The sequence below is a fragment of the Physeter macrocephalus genome, chromosome 14 (genome assembly GCF_002837175.3).
Source record: "Physeter macrocephalus isolate SW-GA chromosome 14, ASM283717v5, whole genome shotgun sequence".
In the NCBI taxonomy this organism is placed as follows: domain Eukaryota; kingdom Metazoa; phylum Chordata; class Mammalia; order Artiodactyla; family Physeteridae; genus Physeter; species Physeter macrocephalus.
Window position 1 is genome coordinate 114,489,759 of NC_041227.1, and position 25,507 is coordinate 114,515,265.

At 42.4% G+C, this 25,507-nt stretch overlaps 2 protein-coding genes across 2 annotated transcripts in view; one reads left to right on the forward strand and one right to left on the reverse strand.

The window, feature by feature from the left end:
* LOC102992661 (translation initiation factor IF-2-like) overlaps positions 1–6,082 on the forward strand; it is a 7,415-nt gene extending 1,333 nt beyond the window's left edge. Inside the window, exons 3-5 of the mRNA XM_028498107.2 lie at positions 4,031–4,117; positions 4,509–4,589; positions 4,995–6,082. Coding sequence (XP_028353908.1) covers positions 4,031–4,117; positions 4,509–4,589; positions 4,995–5,213 — 387 coding nt within the window. The 3' untranslated portion in view covers positions 5,214–6,082. The remainder of the gene's footprint in view (positions 1–4,030; positions 4,118–4,508; positions 4,590–4,994) is intronic.
* Positions 6,083–6,987: 905 nt separating this feature from the next.
* KPNB1 (karyopherin subunit beta 1) overlaps positions 6,988–25,507 on the reverse strand; it is a 19,522-nt gene continuing 1,002 nt past the window's right edge. The window contains exons 2-18 of the mRNA XM_028498751.2: positions 24,211–24,340; positions 23,563–23,652; positions 23,103–23,213; positions 22,260–22,361; positions 20,796–21,020; positions 19,516–19,707; positions 18,593–18,723; positions 17,383–17,530; positions 16,962–17,033; positions 15,594–15,738; positions 13,914–13,996; positions 13,313–13,420; positions 12,784–12,927; positions 12,565–12,670; positions 11,796–11,910; positions 10,778–10,939; positions 6,988–10,064 (exon numbers count right to left, since the gene is read on the reverse strand). Of these exons, the coding sequence (XP_028354552.2) occupies position 10,064; positions 10,778–10,939; positions 11,796–11,910; positions 12,565–12,670; positions 12,784–12,927; positions 13,313–13,420; positions 13,914–13,996; positions 15,594–15,738; positions 16,962–17,033; positions 17,383–17,530; positions 18,593–18,723; positions 19,516–19,707; positions 20,796–21,020; positions 22,260–22,361; positions 23,103–23,213; positions 23,563–23,652; positions 24,211–24,340 (2,065 nt within the window). The 3' untranslated portion in view covers positions 6,988–10,063. The remainder of the gene's footprint in view (positions 10,065–10,777; positions 10,940–11,795; positions 11,911–12,564; positions 12,671–12,783; positions 12,928–13,312; positions 13,421–13,913; positions 13,997–15,593; positions 15,739–16,961; positions 17,034–17,382; positions 17,531–18,592; positions 18,724–19,515; positions 19,708–20,795; positions 21,021–22,259; positions 22,362–23,102; positions 23,214–23,562; positions 23,653–24,210; positions 24,341–25,507) is intronic.

Below are 25,507 nucleotides of genomic sequence, written 5' to 3' on the forward strand. Positions count from 1 at the left end.
CCCTCCCTCGCTCCCGCCCCGCTCCTCCTCCTCCGCCGCCGCCGCCGCCGCCGCCGCCGCCGCCGCCGCCTCCTCCCCTTCCTCCCCCCACCGCCCCGGCTGCTCCGGGTTTCTCCGGCTGGGAAGGCGCCCCGGACCCCGCCGCGGCCACCACCACGTGGCGAGGGGCGGCCGGCCCCCGGCGTGCGGCCCCGCCTGGCAGCGCGCCCGGCGCCCACCAGCTCCCTGCTGCGCGGCCCACGCTCCGCGCCCCCTCCCCGACGCCTCCCAGCGCAGTGTGGCGTGGCGGCGTGTGTGGGGGAGTCTGCGGACAGCGCCGGGGCTCAGGAGGTGCTTTGGAATTTGCTTTGGGGCTGTATGTTTTGGGGAAAGTGAGGTTCTTTATTTGGATTGTTTTGGTCTTTGATCTTTTGAGAAGGAAAATATTAGACCTACTCTTCATAGCTCTTGGGAGAGGGGGCATTGCAATGATAATGAATACAATGACCTTAGGGTCCAGTCGGAGAGATTAGAGTTAAATCAGTAACTTCTATGGAAGTGAGAGTGAGCTAAGAAGATCAAAGTTCATTAGGAAGGGGGACAGCTTTCCTCTCCCACACACAATCCCCTCCCCCCAACACACAGACGCACCCACAAGCCAGCGAAATGAACAAACAACAGATTTCACCCTTCCACAGAGATTATTTGAGCACCTGCCAAACTGCTGGGCAGGAGTCACAAGTTTTTGCCACTTTCCCACTGTGTGACCTTGGGCAAGTTACTTAACCTCTCTGAATTAAATTGGAGTTAATTCCTGACCTGGGCAACCGTGGGAGAGGAATGGGGATCAGAACTAAAGGTGCTCTGTGAATCCTCAGGGGGTGTTAATAAGTCATTTTGGTTATTCCCTGATGTATTAAAAAACCATGGGCAGAGGCATGGTCAGCCTGGATGCAGGTAGGGAATGATCAAGGGAAACTCTGGAGGACTCTGGCTAACCCCTAACAAGCCAACCCTGGAAAGAGAGTATAGGCTAAGGAGGGGGCTTTTGGTAGGCTCAGAATTTAGCTTGAAGCCTCCCATCTGGAGAGAGGGTTCAGGCTGCTGGGAACCTGAGCCTATCTTTTTGACTCCTGGAGGAGGTGGGTGGTGAATCTGGAAGGGGCAGGAGAAAAGGTTTCTTGCTTGCTGTGAGCTTTGAGAAGCAGCAGCTCCCATTTTGTCCCACTGTAGGGAGAAGATTGGGCTGGAGGGTGAGCTTCTCCTCCTAGGAGAGCCAGCAGGGCCTGTGTACTCTTTATTTTCAAAGAAAGGGATTCTCACTGGCTCCCTTCCTCCTCCTCCTCCTCCTGCTGGGTTCCCTTCCAGTTGCTCCTGCTAGCCTTTTACAGTCCAGAACACTAGCTTTCTCTGAGCCGTGTGGGACAACCCACCTGCCCTTTAGATATAAAGGCTACGCACAGGTGTCATCTCCCTTAAGGCTGCACCGGTTCTCCTCTAAAACTTAGAAGACCAGGCAAAAGATTGGAGGCTGGGCTTAAAGGTAGTGGGGCTGTCTCTGAGGCCTCAATGAGTGTGGATTTGGCCATCAACTGGCCTGAAACTGACTGGCAAGCCTTCCCTCACTGAAAAGGGTAATGGGTCCAGGTACCGTCTAAGCACACACTCTACAGGATGAGTTGTCAGGTCCTGATGCTGCTAGGCTGCTCAGGGTACAAGCCTGAGTCACCCAGCCGGGCACAGCCCAGTGGTTTATCTAGGATTCTAAGCAGTTGGTAGCAGAAGTCCAACAGAGATTATGCCTGGTTCAGGTGCCCCCAAAATACCTCCCTGGAATCTAGACCTGATCTCATTGCATTCTCCCTGTTTTCTGGTTCTGTTGCTCATATTGGACAGACAGTTTTGAGAACAGAAACTGTATCCCATCTGTCTTCATAGCCCTAGGTGCCCAGATAGTATCTGCTCTCTATACACTTACTTATTCAACAAAGATTTCTTGAACACCTATTATGTGCTGGATGCTGAGAATACAGTGATGAGCATGTCTCTGAAGGATAAACATGTATCTCCTGCCCTCTTGGAGCTTATGTTCTAGTAGAGGAGTCAGACAAAAAAAGAGATTAATAAATGAAACAATTATAAATTGTGATAAAAAGGAAAAAGACACAAGGGGCAACAATAGGGAAGAATTGGAGCGGGGTATCTGCTTTAGATAAAGTAGAGAAGTTCTCTCTGATGAGGTAATGTTTAAGCTAAATCTTAAAGGGTAGGAAGGAGTGTTCCTGGTTGAATGAATAAGTGAATGAAGTTGTGTAACTTTGGATAAGTTACTCTCACCTCTGTAGGCCTGTTTCTTCATCTGAGAAAACTGGAGATTGGTCTGAATTCCTTCTAAGAACCCATGATATTATCAGGGCTCATCATGATAGAGACAGAAAAAGGTAAAACCCAGGGTCCTGGTGAAAGGGGAAGGGTGGTAGAGGGAAGTGAGAGGAGAAGAGGGAATGTGGTGGACAGCTGGTCAGGCTCAAGTTGTGCGACATTTGTAAATGGCATTCACAGGTGCTGTGAGAGGACCTGCCTCCAGTAGTTACTGGTAGGAGAGACAGTGCAGAAGCAGGAGCCAAGTCACCCCTGCATGTTTCCTCCTTGGAAACCATCAGGGGGAGACTGTTTCCCACTCCCAGGACCCTTGCTTTGGAGAAACACTTTAACCTTCCTGTCCCATTCTTGCCTGAAAAGAGTAGGAGGTGGTGTTAGCAGCTGGCAAAAAATTGAATCAAAATAAAACGCAGATGACTCAGATAGAATCAGGTCGGCAGAAAAATTGATTAGACACGTGTGACAATGCACCTTAGCCCTTCAGTTCTAGATCCTAGAAAATTAGGGTTTGCTGCGGAACCATCCTGGGATTCCAACTGTAGCTGCTAGTCTTCCATCAAATCAGAGGTTTGGGCAGTGGTGGAAAGTCTCATTCCTTCCCCAGATCCTCCAATTCCTGTGGAGGTAATGCACATCCTCCAATCAAATTTGCGAGGTTTGGGTGGAAAGTTTATAACTATTTGTGCTTCATATTCTCCACGACTATGTTCATTTCTGCTCTCTCCCAAACAACTAAAAATCAGTCTACAGGCATACCTTGTTTTATTGTGCTTCGCTTTATTGCACTTCTCAGATACTGCGTGGTTTTTGTTTTGTGTTGTTTTTTAACATCTTTATTGGAGTATAATCGCTTTACAGTGGTGTGTTAGTTTCTGCTTTATAACAAAGTGAATCAGTTACACATACACATATGTTCCCATATCTCTTCCCTCTTGCATCTCCCTCCCTCCCACCCTCCCTATCCCATCCCTCTAGGTGGTCACAAACCACCGAGCTGATCTCCCTGTGCTATGTGGCTGCTTCCCACTAGCTATCTGTTTTACGTTTGGTAGTGTATATATGTCCATGCCCCTCTCTCACTTTGTCACAGCTTACCCTTCCCCCTCCCCATATCAAGTTCATGCTCTAGTAGGTCTGTGTCTTTATTCCCGTCTTACCCCTAGGTTTTTTTACAAATGGAAATTTTGTGGCAACCCTACGTTGTGCAAGTCTATTGGGACCATTTTTCCAACAGCATTATTTTTTTAAAAATATTTATCTATTTGGCTGCTCTGGGTTTTAGTTGTGGCACGCGGAGTCTTTAGTTGTGGCATGCGAACTCTTAGTTGCAGCATGTGGGATCTAGTTCCCTGACCAGGGATCGAATCTGGGCCCCCTGCATTGGGAGTGCAGAGTCTTAGCCACTGGACCACGAGGGAAGTCCCCCAACAGCATTATTTTAAAATTAAGGTATGTACATTGTTTTTTTACACATACTGCTTTTGCACACTTAATAAGACTATGGTAAATATACCTTTTTTTTTTTTTTTTAATTTGGCCACACCACGGGGCATGTAGGATCTTAGTTCCCTGACCAGGGATTGAACCTGGGGCCCCCTGCGTTGGAAGCGTGGAGTCTTAACCACTGGACTGCCAGGGAAGTCCCTAAATATAACTTTTCTATGCACAGGGCCAACCAAAAAATTGGCATGACTCACTTTATCGAGATATTCACTTTATTGTGGTGGTCTGCAATGGAACCTGCAGTATCTCTGAGGTATGCCTGTATTGAATTTTTTTTAAAATGTATTTATTTTTGGCTGCATTGGGTCTTCATTGCTGTGTGCGGGCTTTCTCTAGTTGCGCAAGCAGGGAGCTACTCTTTGTTGCAGTGTGCGGGCTTCTTATTGCAGTGGCTTCTCTTGCTGTGGAGCACCAGGTCTAGTCGTGTGGGCTTCAGTAGTTGTGGCTCGCGGGCTCAGTAGTTGTGGCACACGGATTCTAGAGTGCAGGCCCAGTAGTTGTGGTGCACGGGCGTAGTTGCTCCGAGGCATGTGTGATGTTCCCGGGTCAGGGCTTGAACCAGTGTCCCCTGCATTGGCAGGTGGATTCTTAACCACTGCGCCACCAGGGAAGCCCCGAAGCCATGTCTTAATTCTTTTCCTCAGGATGGTGATAGGCTGCCCCTCTGCATCCAGAGCTCAGGCTGGGCACCAAAGCTGAGATGTACTTTGCTTTCAAACAAGAAGGTATGTTTCACACACACACAGCTAAGCTCAGGAACTTACGGCTTAGGAGCACCTGGGAGAGGAATCATCTCAGGCCTCCTACCCGTGCTGCGCTGCCCAGGGTCGGCTGACAGCGCAGGGGTAATTCAGACGTGGAGCTTACTCAGCAGCCTGTGGCCTTTTGGGCCACCAGGCACCAACATCCACCCTGCCCCCCCGCCCTGGTTCCCAAAAGCTTCTAGCTCAGAGGGAAGATGAAGCAGAAGTGCAGGGAGATGATTCACATCCCAGTTGGGAGGAAAGTTGGCTTTAGGGAAATATGCCACCTCCCACCAACCCTTGAATTGAGTCTGATAGTTGACAAAGGTTAACAATGGACCTCACTATAGAATTACCGCAAAATGACTTTGCCATTTAATTCCACAGCCCCTTCATCCAGGGCTCTCCCTGCTTGTTACCTGGAAGCTTGCTGGGAGCAGAGGCTCATCTGCTCATCCTCTAACCCTGCATAGCACACAGTCTGCAACAGCCCAGCAGGACAAGCACAGCCTATGGAGTCGGGACTGCTTGGCTAGCCCACGTGACTTCTGGCAAGATTCTTGCCCCTTCTGTGCTTCTCCTTCCTCATCTGTCAACTGGGACTAAAATGGTGCTTTTGTTAAAAGGTTGATGAGGGTTACTTTCATTATTCTATATTAGATGCTTATTACAAGCCTGGCATCTGGTAAGTGCATAAAATCAACACTGTATGTCTAATTATTGACTAATCCTGTTCCCATTCCTCCAGTTAACCCAAGGTTAAGAGGCTAGCCTGAAGTCATCCAGCAAACGAGGAGGGTATGAGTTAGGAGCCCAAGTGTCTTGAGGCTCTGCCATTCCCAGGTTTCTGGATGCTCTGCCCCTCAAAGGCTAAGTGATGCCATTTCAGAAACTCCCTGAACTCGACATGTCATTAGTTCAACAAATACTTACTGAGGGTCTACTGTATGTCAGGCACTGCTGTAAGCTGGGAAAAGACAGTCAAGGTCACCAAATTTGGGAGCTTTCAGACTAGTTGGGAAAACTGGCAATAAATAAGCAACAAATATACCTTTAGACAGTGCTGTGAAGGAAATGGATGGCATAGCATAAATATGTGCAGCATGGATCCTTGTTTTGTATTACTAAGATACCAACAGCATCTGTCTAGGACAAAGGTGAGGAAAGCTTGGGTTTTGGTATGACAGAACTGGGTTTGAATTCGAGCTCCATGTGACCTTGGTCTGATAAATTCATCTTTCTGCTCATTCCTATATATATTCCCCTATACGGAAATCTGACTGTTAAGGTTGCTGTGGGAATTAAGATATAATAAAACATAAAATCTTCTCAGTGTTTACTGTTTTTCACATCAGACAGGTCAAGCTGGAGTCCTTGATGAGGCCAGGTGGAACTGTAGCCTTGTACTGTATGTCCTTTTTCAGTGTTTGTTGAGGAGGCGGGTATACGGGAATGGGGAATTACCAGGACTGCTGGAAAAAAAATTCTTAGGAGCAGCAGTTCTTCCTTACCATTTGATAATGAACCGATACCATTCTTTCCTCTAAGTATACCTTCAATGGAGAAATATTTAACGCAGTCTAGTCAAGAATTACAAGTTACCCTCTATAACCCAGTAATCTCCAAATTTGGGTATAGAAAGAAAATATTAGAACTCCTATTTATATTTATTTTCATATAATTGCTTTTTAATTATCTATTTTTGTGTCTTATTACACAATATATGGGTACAGTAGTACAGGTATATAATTTATCAACACATGGGGGTACGCATGATCAAAAATTTCTTACTGCAGGGGTGTGCAATTAGAAATGGTGAAAGGCCACATGGAGGCTAAGGTAGGAAAATGAAGGTCTGCCCTCATTTTACTTGCCCAACATAAACTAAGAAAGTGCATTTTTTCATCAAGTAGCCTGCAGGCATCTCACTGCACTAATAAACAGCAGGGTGAAGGCAAGGACCCAGTTTCTTAATCTCAAGTCAGTGTTCTATCCTCTACAAGTCTCTAGGGGGGGGAAAAGTGGAAGTAGAAATTAAATACACGCTGCAAACTAAGTAAAAATCCAACCTTTGGATAAGCCATTAAACAGACCAGATCATTAGCCTGAAAAATATGCACAAGACAGAGGACAATCTCCAGCAGTTTCAGATCTCTCTGGACAGGAAACCTCCTCCACAGAGTCATTTTTCACTACCTCATTTGTAGAAAACTTTCATTCATTTCCCATTGTACTACGTAGAGTTAATTTTTAAGACAGATGTGTCCTTCCTCTCCCCAACTCACACATCTATCACCACACGCACCAGCTTCTTTCAAACAACTCATTTCACCTCCAAGGAGGTGACACCATCTGGAACCAAAAATGAAGCGGCAAAATGTTGAAAATAAAAATAAAGCGGACTTTATTTAGAAGATAAAGGTGGTGGTATCAGTTTTGGTTAATAAAGTTGGGCTCAAGTGTTTTAACAGGTCTTTACTGCCATCACAGACTGGCATGCCAAGGGCATTCTGAATGCCAATTACAGACTGAAGTTGTTTCAAAATCCAAGATGCTGTCAAAAGCGGATGATGGAGTTTGGATTTGGATTTGTTTCTTAAAGTTGGACTGACACACTTCTTATATATGAGTGACTAGATTACTTGGTTCTGAAAATGAAAACACTACACTGAGCAGTTCCCCTCCTCCACAAGTCCGTAAGGCAATGTTGCAGTTGCCTCTGACAGCCAAAATCTCAACATTTCAACAGGGGAGCTGAGAGGAACTGGGAAAATGAAAAGCAAAATTAATAAATGTAATTGATACAGGCAGCTGCCACTTGTGGCAAACCAAAGCCTAGTCCAATGCCTATTTTCTTCACATTTGCACTGACATCTTACCAGACGGTAACTACATTCTTGAAGGAATGTGCAGACTAGAGTGGGGAAGGCCCAGACAGTGAGTGGGCAGAATGCATTTTGCATCCATTTGCCTTAGGTGGTACAATTAAGGACAAATACCTAGTGGGAAGACCCACTAGCCAAAGGTAACTAGAAAAGAGGGCAATAAATGCATAACCAGTGCAGAGTAACTGCGAGGCACCAAGACCACAGTCCAACCAGCCCATTTTCCTCCTCTCCATCACTGAGTGGATCTGGGAGAAAGCATTAGTAACAGCACTTGTCAACTGCTTCCCTGGAACAAAACATGACAAAACACACGGGTTTTCTTTTCATTATGGTTCTCGGTGTACTTTATTCTCCTGCTGTCTAGCTAAGCAGCCCACACAGGACAGAAATGGGTAGCACTGAGGAATGATCAGATTTTTTTTTCTCCCCAATATTCCTGCCCCCTCCCTAAGCCCTGACCAACCCTTATCAGGAATGGTTAGTATTATCACCCTTTCCCTCAAGAACAACTAAAATTTAAACAAGGCATTATAGGGCCAGGTCTCTTCAGAGGGCTCAGGAGCTGGTGTGAGCTCTTTATTCACAATGGAGTGTCTTTCCTTCAAACACCTGGATTTTTTTTTTGTACACTGGTTCATAGATCGGCACTTGACTTTGAACCTGGCACCAAAAGGCACAATATCTGATACCCTGTACAAGAGCTATTAGAGATGCTGCCGTATGGGTGGGCAAAACTGAGCCAATCCCACTTATGAATGGAAGGCTTGAACAGGGAGTTGGCAAAGAGAAACATGTAAGCCCATATTTTTTGCTAGAATGGAAATGAAAGTGGGAAATTAAGGTCTTGTTTTTTAATCCTCCAAATACCTGGAAGCAATTTAAAAATCCTTCTTGGTGCTTTTGAAAGCAGCATATTCAAAATGCCAGCAAAAACTCCTAATAACGGCAAAACCAAAAGGGGATCAAAGCTTACCAACATCCCTCCTTATTGCTGAAAAAGTCTAAAACCAAAATTCTGGGTGCCCTGTTTCCTTGTAAAAGGGAAAATAATTAAGTCTGATTTATCATTATCATAGCACATCACACTTTAAAAAAAATATTACAGCGTGTGACCAGGGGAATGTTTTGACACCATTTTATTAATCTTCAACTTCAGTGGAAAAATATAACCTTTTTCAAGTGCCATTTTCATCACAAGAGTTCTAGCATATATATATATGTGTGTATATATATATATATATATATATATATACACACACACACATATATTCCTTTGTTTTGATTACTTGGTTTTGAAGTGCAGCAAGAGACCAATACCGCATTATAATCAATCAAATAAAAGAGAACAGAAGGCCAAGCAGTTTCCAAATGGTTATTTTATCAGATTGTTTAAACATTAAATTTATCCTTGTTTGCAATCCAAAAGAGTTACCTGAAATTTGTTGTTTGTGTGTGTTTACTTTTATGGTATGTTTGTTTTCTAAACTCTTTGGCACAATTTTCTGGGGGCGTTCAGACTGCCAAGATACATGTCAGGAGAGAACTTTTCTTTTGTGCTGCCAATTATGAGCATTTAAATTTTGGTTTGTTTGGGTTGTGGCTTTCTTTTTTTTTGAAGTCTGCATTCTTTATTTGTAATAATTGTATTTTTATTTTTTCTATATCCTCTAACTCCAGAGTCCCCCCCCCCCCCACTTCTACATTCACAGTTGAACCATATTATTAGGAAAGGCGCCTTGATGAAAAAATCAGGGTGAGAGCTCTGACCATTCGTCAGTGTTTTCCCTAGAATTAAAAAAAAAAAAAAAAAAAAAAAAAAAAAGAAAAAACCCCAAAAATCAAAACCTAAGAGCGTCTTTCCTTTTTTTTCTCTTATATCTCTTGTGCTGCATCAGTAGACAGAACTTCAGTTAGTTTCATGAAATGCAACATCCTAACCCCTTTTTTTCTGGGAAAAAGAAACTGCAATGACTTGAAGTTGAGAATGTGGATACCGCCTCACTCACACACACTCATTCTCAGACTGTAAAGAATCCCTCACCCTCCTTTCAGCCAGCACGCATACAGTACCAGTACCACGTGGCAAAGGTACACCAAAGGTGGGCTTGAGACCCAGGCTCCATCTTTCTCATCAGTAGCAAAGGCCAGGATGCCTTTTACAACAAAGCACCACAGCTGAACCCAGTCCCTCCTCCTCTCCCACAAACTAGTCATTCCACTCGGCACCGGCCAAAAGACAGAAAAGCTAGTTCTAGCCTCTCCTGGGAAGAGAGAGCTTTCTTTTTTTTTTTTTAAAGCAAGTAATCCACCATTTTTCTCTTTTCCAAGATGGCCGACATTATGGTTTTCTACGAAGTCAGTGATTACTTAGCTCACTAACAGCGCTGCTGTTGATGGCTGCAGCTGCTGCTGTGGCAGGATTTTCAATGTGGTGTGTTTTCAAGCCTCACTCACTCATCCTCTCATTCCCAAACATTCAGCATCCGTGCACACTCCTCACTTCCGGGTTTTTCAAAAGATTGGAGATTTCCAGTGGGGGTCTCAGGTTATCATCCCAATGGTAACAGATCTAAAAACAGATTGGAAAAAAGGTCAATTTTTGAGATCCCATATAGCCAGTAGAGCCAAACACCTCTCTGATTCCTACAATTAAGTGCTTATAGACCTGAATGGAATTTGTCAACTTTTCAAGGACTGATTATTTTTATTATTTTCCTATGTGCCATCTACCTGCTCTCATTAGCACTTACGAAGGGTGGGAAACTGAAAAGATAAAACTCAAAATAGCCAATTTTACTGAGATCTGTGGTGTAAGATAACTAAGTGAGAGGAAAATAAATTAAAACTACATTTCAAAGCAGAGGTCAGACAACTCCGACTTTGGGTATCTTCTGTAAAAGAAAGCAATGTCTTAAAGCACTGCAGTAAAGAAAGAAAAGAACATGAGAAAAGAAATAAAGAGTAGAAAGAGAATTTTGGGAAAAGGCCGTTATCGATGACTTTATTAAGGTCCAAAATGATTTGGGGACTTCAGTGAATTCTAGTTATGTAAGTTCTGTTCTTTATCACCATGAAGAACCAAAAATTTGGCTCAAGGAAAGATTGGCCGCCTGACCCTTCCACTAGTACAGGCTGAGGAACAAAGGCCTGGCTCAGAAGCACTATATGGGAAAGAGTACAAAACAAAACACCTAAAGAAAGCCCTTGTCAGAACAGTCTAAAGAAAATGTACCTCCTCCCCAAGAAAGTAGAAGAAAGAGGGCAGTGGAGACAAGCTCTTACCAAGCTTGGTTCTTCAGTTTCCTCAGTTCTTTTGTTGCCCATGTAGCAAGGGTTTTTGCTTTGTTAGTCTTCGATCTCCGTCCTTCAGTTAACAGTTCATGGATCATTGGCCTAGCTTCTACTAATTTCAGTACATCCTTCCCAAATGCTGTACACAAGTCCCTGTGCAAAGTAAACACACCTGAAAATGGGCTCCTGGCCCTACAACAAGATCATATTTAGAACCTTCTGAACGAGTGCTAAGCTAGCTATAGGTTTCTTGGTATTTACCTACTTTTTAAAGCTGGAAGAAATTTTAAAGGTAAGTAAGTCTAACACCTGCCCTCAACAGATTAAAAAAAATGAGGTCTAAAAAAGTAGACTAACTTACCCAAGGTTCCACAGCTAATTCATGGTAAAATCAGAACTAGACTCCAGGTCTTTTTTTTTGCGGTACGCAGGCCTCTCACTGTTGTGGCCTCTCCTGCCGTGGAGCACAGGCTCCGGACGCACAGGCTCAGCGGCCATGGCTCACGGGCCCAGCCGCTCCGCGGCATGTGGGGGGCATGAACCCGCGTCCCCTGCATCGGCAGGCAGATTCTCAACCATTGCGCCACCAGGGAAGCCCAGACTCCAGGTCTGTGAGCTGCTCAAAACCAATGTTCTTTCTTCTAATGATACCTCAGAAACCCTCAGTAGAGGAGGCTAAACAGAGGCAATTTGTTGACCAACATCAGAATATGGGATGGACATAGATCTGATGCTGCTGCTATACCTCTGAGAGCTCACTTCATAGGGTTTGGTGGGGAGAAATTAGAAATCTGGAGGGTCTGAAATGAGATTAGAGCTAAATTCTGGAATGAATTATTACCTGAGAACTCAAAACAGGATATGATGGGTTCTATTAAAGAAAGAAATCCCCTCTGTGCCAGAAAGGTGGGTAATTGCCATCCAGGCTACTCTCAATATTCTTTATTACACGTCTTCTCATTTTCCGTGACACGTTCTATTCAGCTATCAGAAGCAGGGTATAACCTACCCGATCAGTCCAGCAGCACAAGCTACTACTCCGTCTGTATGATCCTCATCTCCAGCAATGTGGTCAATGAAAGACAGAATAAATTCTACTCTGGGTTGTACCAGCATCACATCCGCTATAAAAGAAAGAGGTCTGATGAGGTTGTCCCACATTTGGCAGGACTACACCCTGTTTCAAAATTCCCAAATACTCTCCTCCCATCAGGCAAGTTTTGGGCTGGAGAACTAGTTGCATACAATTATACCAAATTATTCTTCCTCAGATTAAGATGTCATTCTTCCCAGTCAACAGAAGAGGCAAATACTCCTATTCTTATAAGCAGATATATATATCTGTAGAAGCACAAATGGAACCTTTCCTCTAAAGCCTGTAATATCAAAGGAGTGAAGTACAAATATTTCCCCAATCAATAACAAAAACATCAGGTGACAGAGGAAATCTAATCCCCCCAATCCTTCAATTCAGATGCACGGTGGGGGTTAGGGACTTCCACTCAGGGTTGGTACATATGCAACCAGCAGCAACAGCCCTGCTGGATCCCATCCCTTGCCATGCTGAAGAAATGTGAAGCAAGGTAGCTGAAGAAGCAGGGATCAGAAATAATAGTCTATATCCTCCCCCAAAGGTACTCCCTTCATTAGAGCACTGTTTCTCCTTCTCCCCTTCTTTTAAGCAATAGGTGTTAGTTTACAAGTAAACTACACAATGAACACACAGCCCATTTGGCTAAGTGCACAATGGACTAAGTCAACTGGGTTGTATACTCAACGGTGTACGTTCTCCTGGTCTCCCTTCAATCCCTGGACAATTCCAGTATAGGCTTCCAAGCAGCCTTCCCTTAGCTCATTCAGATAATCCACCATGTCATAGTCTGACTGTAAGAGAAAAAGAACAGAATCTCCATCATACTGATGGCCTTTAGTTGTATATTTGTCAAAAGTCCTGCTCCTCCAGTCAGGGCTGGACTTAAAGATAGCTTTAAACTTACCTTGTCCACCTGGGCTTGGGAGGCCTGCTGAAGAGTATTCAATACAACCTCTAGATATTTTTTAAACTCGCCACCAATAGCAAGGGCAATATCACCAAACACTGACAGAATCTGTGGCTTCACAGACCTGTGGACATTTTCATTCTGACAAGGAGAAAAAAAAAAAGTTAGTTCTGTCCAGAGATTCAAAAAGCTTTTTAAAATAAGCAACTACCGATATGCTTGGTATAGACCTTAAGGGACATGCACAAAAATTAGCAATGCTTACCTCTAGATAGAGAGATTATATATTTACTTTTCCTTTGTACTTTACTGGTCCCCACCTGCCCCACTCAAGTTCCATGCACTGACCATACGTTCCTTTAATTAACTTCACATCCTTAGGTTAGAATCATCTTGTGAAAACGAACAATTCCCTTCATAAGCCCACAGCCAACATTCTGGGACATATACATTCCCTGTCACGGATCTTGATGTTTAACCATCTTTCTAACCAATGGTAAATTAGATTGTATGTATAGACACTCACCCCCAAGTTCTCCAGTAAGAGCTGCATCACCTCATCACAGAAAGGTAAGATGTTGGATTGCAGGGCACGGCATAAGTCTCCCACTAAGCCCACAGCCGCCAAACAAACCTGCAAAGAATCAAGAAAATGACCTCTAGAACAGAAAAGGCTGTCTGCAGGGGTAAGGCATGATTCTTTACCTAGCTACTAGTCCTTTATCACTTGAACCTAGAGTCAAAGAAGAAAAGACCCTTCCTCTCTCAGATTAGTTCATTTTTAAACAACCAATGTGGCAGGAAGAGAACTAGGACTGTGTAAGCTATCATTAAGAAAGGACAGAAAAGACAATATTCACCAGGGATGGTGGTGGGAGAGGCGGATGGTTTATTGAAAACAAAACCAAACCAAACCCCTTCTTAGGGTGCTACTCTGATGTGTCTAATATCCTGTTTTTCACTGACTATTTCTAGTTCAGACACTCAGGGCAACAAAGTAGCTCAACCCTTGGGGTGATACACAGGGAAATACTACCTGGGCTACAGGATCCAGACTTTTGTACTACAATGACTACACCAAGTATAAATGAGCATATAAATGTATTATTGTGAAAAGCATAGCTTACCTGGTACTCAGCATAATTTTTCAATCCAATGCCCAGGAAGGGTTTAAAGGCCTCCATGTACTTTAAGAATTCACCACCCAACACTGTAAAGAAACAAACTATTAGCACCACAGGATATCACAGAAGTGAACAAAAATAACCATCCTAGCTCTCCCAAAATGTATGCACTCCAGTCAAAAGTTAGGTAGAATGTGAGTTAATTACAGATTCTATCACAAAGACTTAGGGCTGCCTTGGACAAGCCAAATTCATAACTGCTGGAAGGGACTAACTCTTATACCCTGGAGATAATGCCAAATCTCCACAGAGTGGGATTTCACTCTGGCTGAAACTACCAAGTGGTATGGCCCTCAAGGAATGTCAAGGTTAATTATGAATTGCCTGAGCTAGCGATATTTCCTCTTGTCCACCTCTTCATCTGATTATAACACGTCCTCTTTGGAAGCCAGCTATTTTTTTGGCCTCGCCGGGCGGCTTGTAGGATCTCAGTTCCAACCAGGGATTGAACCTGGGCCACGGCAGTGAAAGCGCCGAACTCTAACCACTAGACCAGGGAACTCCTGGAAGCCAGCTTGGTCTCTAGCCAATTCCATCAAGGACTTACTTAATAAGCCAGTCAAGAAAAGCTGTCTGGGTTTCATATCCAAATCAGCCACTCCAGGAACCAAAATCAACTTCTGTGCCCTGCCAGGGTAATCACATGTTGCCAGACCAGTTGCACATAGGCTCCTTATGCTAGAAATGGGTCTGCCTTAGTAATACACCTTACAGGGCTTCCCTGGTGGCGCAGTGGTTGGGAATCCGCCTGCCAATGCAGGGAACAAGGGTTCAGGCCCTGGTCCGGGAGGATCCCGCATGCCGTGGAGTGGCTGGGCCCGTGCGCCACAGCTGCTGGGCCTACGCGCCTCACTGTAGAGCCCATGCTCTGCAGCAGGAGAGGCCATCGCAGTGGAAAGCCCGCACCGCGGTGAGGAGTGGCCCCCACGCATCAACGAAGACCCAACGCAGCCAATAAATAAATAAATAAATAAATAAATAAATAAATAAATAATGCTTAAACAAAACAAAACAAAACACCTTACAGACCACCACTGAAGAAGCATTCCAGGTTTCTGAAGTGCTCTTTAATGTGCTTTTAAAGGCCTTTCAAGGAGCCTTAAGTCAGATATGGCTTCCCCAAAGCAATTCTGCATAGTTAGACATGTAACACCCAGAAAATCAATTAATTCCTAGAACTCGATGTTTCATTCCATTCCATACCAGGCACCATATTGCATCAACCTGAATCCAAAGCATTACAACCCAAACCAGAAGGTACCAAGTGCCAAGAAAGAAAATAGAAACCTTTACTTCCTCCATCGTTTACAGGAGCCAAACCTCAATAAAGCAAGTAGACTTTAGGGGAAAAAAGAACCTGATGAACATGAGGTAGGTAACAGTTCCCTCCACCCCCAGAAAGGTTGCCAATCTGAGTTGCAAATTGGCTCCCCATTCACTTCAAGGAGAGTGGCAAGGCAGTTATACACAAATTTACACTTATGTTCAATCCAGCTCTGAACTGACTCGATACCCCAAAAAGTGAGAAGATGGGACTATGCTTTTTTGCAGTCAAAAATTCTTCATGGCCATTGATACTCTTGCATTCTAAAGACATTCCCTGCCCAATTTTGGCTCACTGACCTTCCACCAGTGTGCTAACTGCCATTAGGGCATCCTCTTGCACTCCCCCAGACCCAGCTGTGCTTTGGAACATCCTTAACAGGGAAGCCATGACCACATCAGAGATCTGCAAAGCATCTTGATGTTGCACTTTCCGGAGAACATTCTGTGAAATGAATAAGAGTTCAGAATCTGTTGATTCCAAACCCTTCAATCAGAACACCATACTTTTTTTTTTTTAATCAAGTAAGTCCCTAGAATTCTTTTTTTATGGGGGGGGGGGCTTTTTATGCTCAGAAGTTTTGACAGTGCAAATCATCTACAATGAAACACACATTTAAATATCCCATCTATTTCCCAATTCAGAACAAACACAAGATGATCTTCCATGGTGCAAAAAGTCATCTCCTCTGTGTTTCGTTTAAGTCTGACAAATCCTTGTCAGCAGCCTCTGTAATCTAGTTGTACTGGAATGGCAGTTAAATTATTTCAGCTTTGAAGAAGGACATGTCATATTAGAGTTCTTACTCATAAAACAAAAGAGCAACCCTTTCTATAGCCTAACCCTCTTACAGATGATGGTCAAGAAATTGTCTTGATAAACTGAAGCCCATCTGACTTTTCCCAATTCAATATTCCTCAAACCTCCCTCCCTACCCTTTTATTTGTTTCAACTAATGTTACTGGATCAGGAAAGACCTCTTAACAGTCATGTTTTAAAAAATTAAGTTTGGAGTAAAAAAAGAGAAGGGAGTCATAGGTAAGATGACCTAGTCAGCATCACCCAATTCTAAAACCTAGTACCCACCTAAGCACTAGACAAGTTCCAAGGTTTTCCTGTTCTTGGATAAAAAAGGGAATAGCTCCTCAGCCACACCATGACTCCAGTCACAAGCAAGGAGTTAACAGTTTAATTTTCCCAGTCTCTCCTCAGAAAGTCTACTGTGAACACCAAATACTATAAATAAATTATAATAAAGTTTCCAACAGCAATTGTTTCAAAAGATGATGGTAAAAACACAAGGCTATATTTTTAGCTCCGTGAACCACAGCTGGGAACCAAATCTGACTGGGCTACACTTGGACAACCCAATGAGAACCAGACTAAAAGTTGCTAATACAAAATAGCTGCACAGCTGGGAGGACCATCACAAATGGAGTAGTTTCCTTCCCTACATTGTACAAAAGACAAACTGCATTTTTATGGACAGACAAGAAAGGAAAATGGGAAATTACTCTCCTAATCAATCAGACTAAGGCCTTTTGAGAAGAGCTTCTGACCATCATCATCTATAACATCATCTTCAGAGTTCTGTGTGTACATGAACTTGTCATCCTGAGATATGATTCCCTTCCCTGGAGCTATTAAGTGATAAGGCACCATCATACCTGAAGAGTTGCGCAGAGTAAAGACTGAAGGTCATTGAACTGGATCCTATCCGATGTGCTCTGGATATGTGACTACAAGAAAAAGAAGATCATGTTCTGAATAAACACCTTCTGAAAGGGCTCTAAATTCCCTCAATGCTTCCATTTTTGCTGGGTTTGCCAGGACCATTAAATAATCTTTACTGGTGCTAGTGCAGGGAAGTAAATAAAAAGCTTATATACATATATGGTGTTACACATGTATGAATAAACTGTAGCAAGCAATACAATTTTAAGTTGCAACGTATTTTGTATAAGCCTTATATCTTTCTGAGAACATATATGCTTAAACACTGAAAAAAAGAGAACAGTCTTGAAACTAGAGCTCTGTGTTAAGTACCACACCCTTCCCACCAGGAAACAGAAACATCCTCAGTCTCACCTCCATCTGGAGCACCTGTTGTAGTCGTTCCATGATGACTAGAGTCGTTTTCTGAACTGCAGGGTAACAATCCTTGGCACTATTTTTCACAATTTCCATTAGAGATTCATATGCAGAACTCCTCAGGTTGTTCTGGTGTCCATCAGGTCTGTAAGGAACACACAGCAAAAATCGTAAAGCCTTAACTGAGAAAGGACAGAGAAGTCATTATAATATAGAAACTCTCTCACTGAAAATAACCCAGAAACCGATATGGTTGCAGACCTGATCTGAGTTTGGCAAACACAATACAGCCTAGAACCAAATTTTCAATCTCTGAGCCAATGACTACATTCAATATGGTTTCCAGACCTGGTTAAGCTTTAGAACGGCCCTTTTAGAAATGGGCTAAAATTGGAGGAAAAATAGTTAAAAATGCTGAAGAACCCATGTGGACAATTGAAGAGGTTGCACAAATAGCTATGAAAAAGACAACTTGGGAATTCCCTGGAAGTCCAGCGGTTAGGACTCCGCACTCTCACTGCCAAGGACCTGGGGTTCAACCCCTGGTCGGGGAACTAAGATCCCACAAGCCGCGCAGTGCGGTCGGAAAAAAAGAAAAAATAAGGATATATCAATTTTCTTCATTCATCTGCGAGATGAAGAAATGAACTAGTTAAGCATGAGAATTGATACCCAGCCCTCTTCCTAATGGTTTCCTTTGAGCACGGCTTTAGGTATAGCTTACACAAAATCACAATAATTAAAGGTTGTCCCCAACTTATAACCCCTTCAAACTACATTTCCAAAGCTCATTTATAAAACAACTGTATTTAATGCCAAGTTCCTCACCCAATATCATAAATGGGGATTAGTAATCTGGTATGGCAACTAAATTCATGAGAGCTACTATCTCTCTTATACCATAATCAAATACTCCTATTAACTGTAGACACTGCAAAATGAAGGGACCTCTCTAGGTCAATTACTCTCTACCTGTAGAGAAATGAGACTATTTTCTGACTTTAATTATAAACTGTACAATTCTAAGGTAGTCAAAAGTCTACATTTCTTTTCTCACTCTTATTTAAACAATCTAGAACAGGATTCTTTTAATTTCTCCTATTGCAATGTTTCTATGATTAGGTTAAACAGTCCCCACACAAGAGGCAAAAGGAGTTGGATGCAAAGACACCATTCATTTCACACATTTCTGTGTAGTATCAGTTACCTGTCTGTGGTCTCCAGGAGCTTCTGAACTATGAGTTCAAAAGAAGAAGATAAGCAATAGGTAGCTGGTTCTTCCTGATCATCAGCTACATCTGCAGCTTCATAAGCAGCTTCAGCCAGACTGGAGAAAGCCTTAAACCCAGACAGAGTAAATATTAATTAAACTTGAAAAGAACCCCACTCCAGGATTACCTCATTTTCCCTTAAGATACCTTGGGCAGAGTTCTTTTCCAACTGATCTAAGAATAAACCAATGGCAGTGAAATCTCCAATTCTTCCTATCATGGTCATCTCAAGACAATTTAACATGTACAGCTATCCTTAAAATTAAATAAATGTATGTATATTTATATTTTGTTTCTCCTGCCTAATAATCTGTGCACAACGCTCTAAGCAGCAGAGTATTTTCACCTACCACGAATGCCTGCCACTTCATTTCTTCTCTTTCCATTCACAGAAAGCCTTTTTGCCCCACTCCTTCCTTATTTTACCTTCCTCCCCCAAACTCCAAAGGTCCCTAACAAACTACATTCAGCTTATACTGACTCAACACTGAGCTGCCTACCTTCCTTCCCTCACCCCCCCTTCTCAGCAATGGTTACTTTTCATAGCCAGCAACTCTCTACCTTAATCAAAATTTCTTGTCCCCAGGCAACTGAAGAAAAAAAACCAAGTCCAGATAGTTTTCCCGCTGGGTTAACATGACTCTTCTAAATGGCTCGGGAACCAGTCACCATGAGACAACAGCTCCCACTGGGTCATGCAGCTCACATCTCCCCCACATTTTAATTGAAGAAATTAGAAAGGAGATGCTATTCAGAAAAAGCCTTCTAGTGAGGTAGACCCATTTCTCTCCCACACCTCCTACTTCCTTGCCAATGGCTTGGCCAACCTCCTTATCTCACCAGGAAGAAAATCCCTCACCCAGCACACATTTGAAGCCACTCTGGGTTCAGCACTGAGGCCCTCAATCAGACACTGCAGCAGGGGAGTCAAGTAGACATCATTGATGGCAGCTTCGGGAAGCAGTTCACAGATTCTGCCCACAGTCCATGCAGTTGTGTCTCGAACAACTACACTGGGGTCTTTCATTAATTCTATTAAGGTGGGCATAGCCTGAAAATACAAGTTATTGGCAAAGCAAAACAAAGATTAAAGTTCATGCTGACTGATACCTCAGAAGAGGAAATACTGATGTTTCGAATTTAACTCAAAGTATCAAGATGGTTTTGTCGTTTTATAAGACATGCTTATCAAATATCCAACAATATAATAAAAGTAACTGGAAAAGTGAAAAAGTCCTCCTCTCTTCACCAAATCCCAGTATAGAGTTTTATTAAGAGTTTGGTACGAATACTTTCAGCAATCTTTACTGAATTACTCAGGCAAAGATCCCAGGATGCAGCTGTGATGGCATTTAGCTATTCCTAAAAGGCTGAGGTCTATATACACTAAGCTCAATTAAAATGTACTCTTGGGCTTCCCTGGTGGTGCAGTGGTTGAGAATCCGCCTTCCAATGTAGGGGACACGGGTTCGATCCCTGGTCTGGGAAGATCCCACATATCGCGGAGCAACTAAGCCCGTGCGCCACAACTACTGAGCCTGTGCTCTAGAGCCCGCGAGCCACAACTACTGAAGCCTACGCGCCTAGATCCTACGCACCACAACAGGAGAAGCCACCGCAATGAGAAGCCCGCGCACCACAACGAAGAGTAGCCCCTGCTCGCCGCAACTAGAGAAAGCCCACGTGTAGCAACGCAGACCCAATGCAGCCAAAAATAAATAAATAAATTTATTAAAAAAAAAAAACTATGGAGAATTGTTTATGATATAGCATTTCGTGAAAAAAAAAACAAGTTTTAAAACTATTTGTACAGTACGATCTCCATCCTGTTGCATATACATGCACACAGAAAAAACCTTCAAGGATAAATACCAAGAATTAATAATGTTATCACTGGGCAATGGGATTAAAGGTAGCTTTTTCTTTTTGGCCTTTTCTGCATTTTTCAAGTCATATGATTTTTGTAATAAAAAAAGAAATACATTTTATGCCTCACTGACAGCAAATAGTTAACTAGAGGTAACCTTTGTGGATGACTATTTACAGCTTTGTTCTTAAAATAAAGGCAAATCTTCAAGCAAAAAGTTTAAATAAACAATAAATATCCCACTTTCCACCCACAAACTCCCTCAGCTTCACCTGTATAACTAGTGGTTTGAGCTGATTGGGCTCTGGTCCTTCCAAGATACAGCCGAAAGCCATCACTGCTGCATCCCGGTACCGCCAATCAGGGTTCTTGATGTGTTCTTTGATGAAGGGGAGGACATGAGGGACAATGTCATCTTCACAGCAGGTGGCCAGGAGCATGAGGCACACCCCAGCCGCTTTGCAGGGGTTCCAGTCGTCGTCATCATCATTTTCATCCTAGTCAAAGAATGTGGCACTAATTAAGTTTTTGTTCAAAGAATCACTTTAACTCAAAAGGTCCTCTGACTACTCCCAAATATCATTACAACTTAAGCTTTGGGGAAGTAAATAAAATATAAAACCTTCATATCTTTGTCCTTTCCACAAAGATTCATCACAGCACAGCCTTTGTTAAACAAGATGCAGATAGAGGGAAGATACTTCTTATCACTATACAATGAGATGAACAAACTCCAACTACATGCAATAAGGATGAATCTTGAACACATAAAGTAAAAAGCAGAACAAAATAATATATGCTACATGATTCTAGTTATATAAAGTTCAACATCAGTCAAAATCTATGCAGTTAAAAGTGAGGGAGCAGTTAACGACCAGGAAGAAGACACTGGGGGGATGGGGGTGGGGAGTGTGGTTCTGGTGTGCTAGTAATTATTATTTCAATAAAAAGTTAAAAAAGATTCCATTCAGATCTCCCCTTGAAATTAGAATTCAAGGTATATCCTTCTTATTGTGGCTGTTCACACCAGAGTAATTTAAGGCAGGCTGCTTATGCAACTTCAGAAAATTATATACCTAAAGAATGATTTGTTCCCAAATGAGAAAAGCACAACAAAAATATACCAAAGTGAAAATACTAAGGTCAAAGATAGAAAAATAGCAACTGTAAAACTAAAAGATGAGATGAAAATTTAAGGGAACACCCAGTCCATTTCAAACTAAGTATATCTCTATTTATCTTTCAAGATTGCTATACTAAAAGAGTCATGTACTTCCTTAAAAACAAATTACATTCCTGTGCATGAAGAAATTTTGCAGTGCTCAAAGTTACAGCGTTGTTTCCTCAAAGCGCTGCCAGCTCTTTGATAATATTTCACATGCACCAGAAGAGATGAGGTGACAGAAAGAATCTTTCCAAATACCATAGCGAGAAAAACTGTGATGCATGAAGCCAAAAGGGAACAATGGCAACCAAGATACGCTTCTCATAAGATAATTTCTCTACTTACTCATTAAACCCACATCCCTCATGAAGTCTTGCTACATTTATTTTGTCACAAACTACTCAGAGCCTAGAGGATCTTACAGATCCAGCTCAGCTCTTCCCGAGGCATCTATAACGGAACATCAACTAGTTCAAGAGTTGCTGAGTTCCTTCGTGGCAACTGTTCCACAGCAAACCAACCATTAACAAGGCTTCACAGCTCACCTGGCTAGATCTGGAAGGTAACTCACCTGTTTAGTTAGTGTCTGTGTGAGGATTGGAACCAGGTACTGTAGTGCTCCCTTGGCATAAAACTTGCTGGTGTGCTCAGGGGGCCGTCCTTGTTCTGCTGCCTGAGGAGAAACATAAAGCAAATTCTGGACAGCAGCAAACAAGCTATGATACTAAAGGCATACAGTGAGAGCTGCCCACAGGTCTGTACAGAAATACATGGAGCACATGGTAACATGCAGTGTGTGTGGTCTTTGGAGGCGCTCATTTTTGGGCTACTTCAATGAGATTCTTTTAGGCCATACATATAATCTACCTTAAAGGACCAAGGCAACCTTAAGAATTATATTCTTTTTTCACTAAGTGACCTCTGGATGAAGAGATGTATGAAGTTTACATAAAGATGCCAAAGATTGTGCTTTTTGTAGGACATAAAGACAATCAAGGTTGGAAACAAAGCTTGAATTCGAATTTGCGAGTGCAGAATTAACCCCTTTCTCCGTATCTAATACCTTCACCAGAGTTAGTAAGCTATCAATTATACATCCCATGCTTGCATTAGGCCTTCCAAAAGAAAATAATTCAGCATCACACGTCACCTGGTTAAAATATGACTTCCTGCTGCCCCCTTGTGTCACAGTACTAGTATTTTCAACAAATCCTGACTGGTAAAAACAGGAGATGCTTCATTCCTGATCTGTCTCCCTCATGAGGGCCTTTGGCTAGCAGAAAACCCAAAATCTCTACAAATGGAGATACCCTCTACGCCCGGTCATAATAAAGCTCTCCCAGAGGAAAAAAAATATCCACAAAAAGAGGTAAGTCCCAAAGCCCAGTCAGAATAACAGCTCTCCCAGGCTCACCTCTGAAGCTTCAATGGCCAAGTCCATTTCCTCATCACAGACATTGGACCAGAATTCTATCCCTTGTAGGGCCACCTCATCAATGTCACTTTTCATTGCTTCAATTGTGATCTTAAGAGAGAAAACACGACACCCCAGGCCCCAAATAAGTGCTGGTTCAAGTTCGACCCCTCCTATAACCACAGACACTCTATTTTCAAAAATGTAGATTTATGAAAGCTAGGTCTGAAATGAAAGGTAGGAAAAATAAACAGATTTTTAAAATATACTCTTCTTATTAGTACAAAGGTAGCACAAGTTTTCTTGGAACACTGCTGATGAACTTAAATCTAATACGCAGACTCAGGGAATTTCCTTGATTTCACAACATTAAATAAAAAATCACAGAACTGATGAAACAGCAACTAATGGACTTTTGCAATTAGGTCTATGCTCAACTACATAAAATAAAAATACTTACTGCAAAAAGAGCGGGACCCATATATGTCTCCATGTACTGATAATATAAGGACATTATCTTCACCAGATTCTGTAAGGCAGCCACTCGTACCTTTTGCAAACATCAGATTAAACAGTTTACTATTTAGTTTAATAACAATGCAATCTGACAAAGGGAAAAAACCACTTCACTCAAATGGGTTAATAATCTATAGGGTCAATTGAAGTGTATTTCCTTTCCTTCTTTTTTACTTTAGAGATATCTGTGGAACCCCTGGCAGGACTAAACTCACTAACGCCCTCAGACTGGATGTTACTCCCACCGGCTTCAAGGGTCAAGGTTTAGGTTACTGCAATAGGAAAGCTGTTTCAATGGCTACAATGGAAAACAAGCACTTGAACAACCTACAGCAATTAAACAGCAAGGCTGATCAAAAACCATTTCTCCCTTAAATCTTTTTTAAGAGGGTGACAACTTCCATCATGTTAGCTTTCCAAGGACTATTCTTCCCTCTTCTCCAATTCAGGGAAGAAAAATTCTTATTTCGTAACAGTACTAGTCAAACCTATTTCTGAAGTCACCAGATTCCAACATTTCAAACTACTATGCTAGAGTTAGCACTTCCTAGGAAAGGTAGAAGACAAAATTTTCACATGACCTCTCACTTACCCTTGTATCTGGACACTGTGTGGCTTCACAGACCACCTGCATAATAAAGTGCCTTTCGGACTGCAAAAGAATAAAAATAAAGAAAATGAGAAGAGTATAAACCACATATATGAAGATTACTAGACTATCCCTTCAAAGAAAACCTCTCACTCCCTCAGGGACCCACACAACCCTGGACCAATCAAGCAGGTTTTCCTGACACAGTAATGGGACTATGAAGGCTCTACAGTTTGCCCCCAGTGTCTACTATATGACCTGCCCTCTAAGGAGGCCCTGAATCTTTTAATCCCCCAAATGACCTTCACTAACAAGACTTGAGGAAGGAAGCAGACAGGAAAATGTAGGTCACAGGATTGAAATAAAGATGGTTAAAACAAAACAACCCCCCCCCACATTAGGAAAACCCCCTTCCTTGTATTTAAAATTTAAGAGAGGGACTTCCCTGGTGGTCCAGTGGCTAACACTCCACGCTCCCAATGCAGGGGGCCCGGCTTCAATCCCTGGTCAGGGAACTAGACTGCGCATGCCGCAAGTAATATCCCACATGCCTCAACTAAGACCCGATGCAGCCAAATAAATAAATAAATATTTTTTTAAATTAAAAATAAAATTTAAGAGAATTCAAACAAATCTAGATCAAATGTGGTAAGATACAGGAGAAGACTAATGAACTACATTTTCCAAGCAATTAGAATTGCAGTTTGCTTTGGTTTCTTAGACCTCCCTACTTTGTCCACTTTAAAGCCAAGAAAAGGCAAAAATCCCAACTAAAGCGTCAACAAACATGCAAAAATGCTTTCAGACTATATCATCCAGCAATTGACTTCTGGGTATATATCCAAAAGAACTGAAAACAACTTCTCAAAGATGTATTTGTACACCCATGTACACAGCAACACTATTAACAATAGTCACAAGGTGGAAGGAAGCAAACCAAATGCCCATCAACAAACGAATATAATGGAATTATTATTCAGCCTTTAAAAGGAAATTCTGACACATGCTATAACATGCATGAACCCAAGACATTATGCTAAGTGAAATAAGCCAGTTACAAAAAGACAATTCAAATACAGTATGCTTCTACTAACATAGACTGTCTAGAGTAAACAAACTCATAGAATCAGAAAGTAAAAAGGTGGTTGCCAGGGATTGTAAAGGGGAAAATGGGGAGTTAATAATATAATTTCAGTTTTGCAAGATGAAAAAGTCCTGGAGATTTGTTGCAAAACAATGTGCATATACTTAACATTACTGAGCTTTTCACTTAAAAATGGTTAAGATGGTAAACTTTATT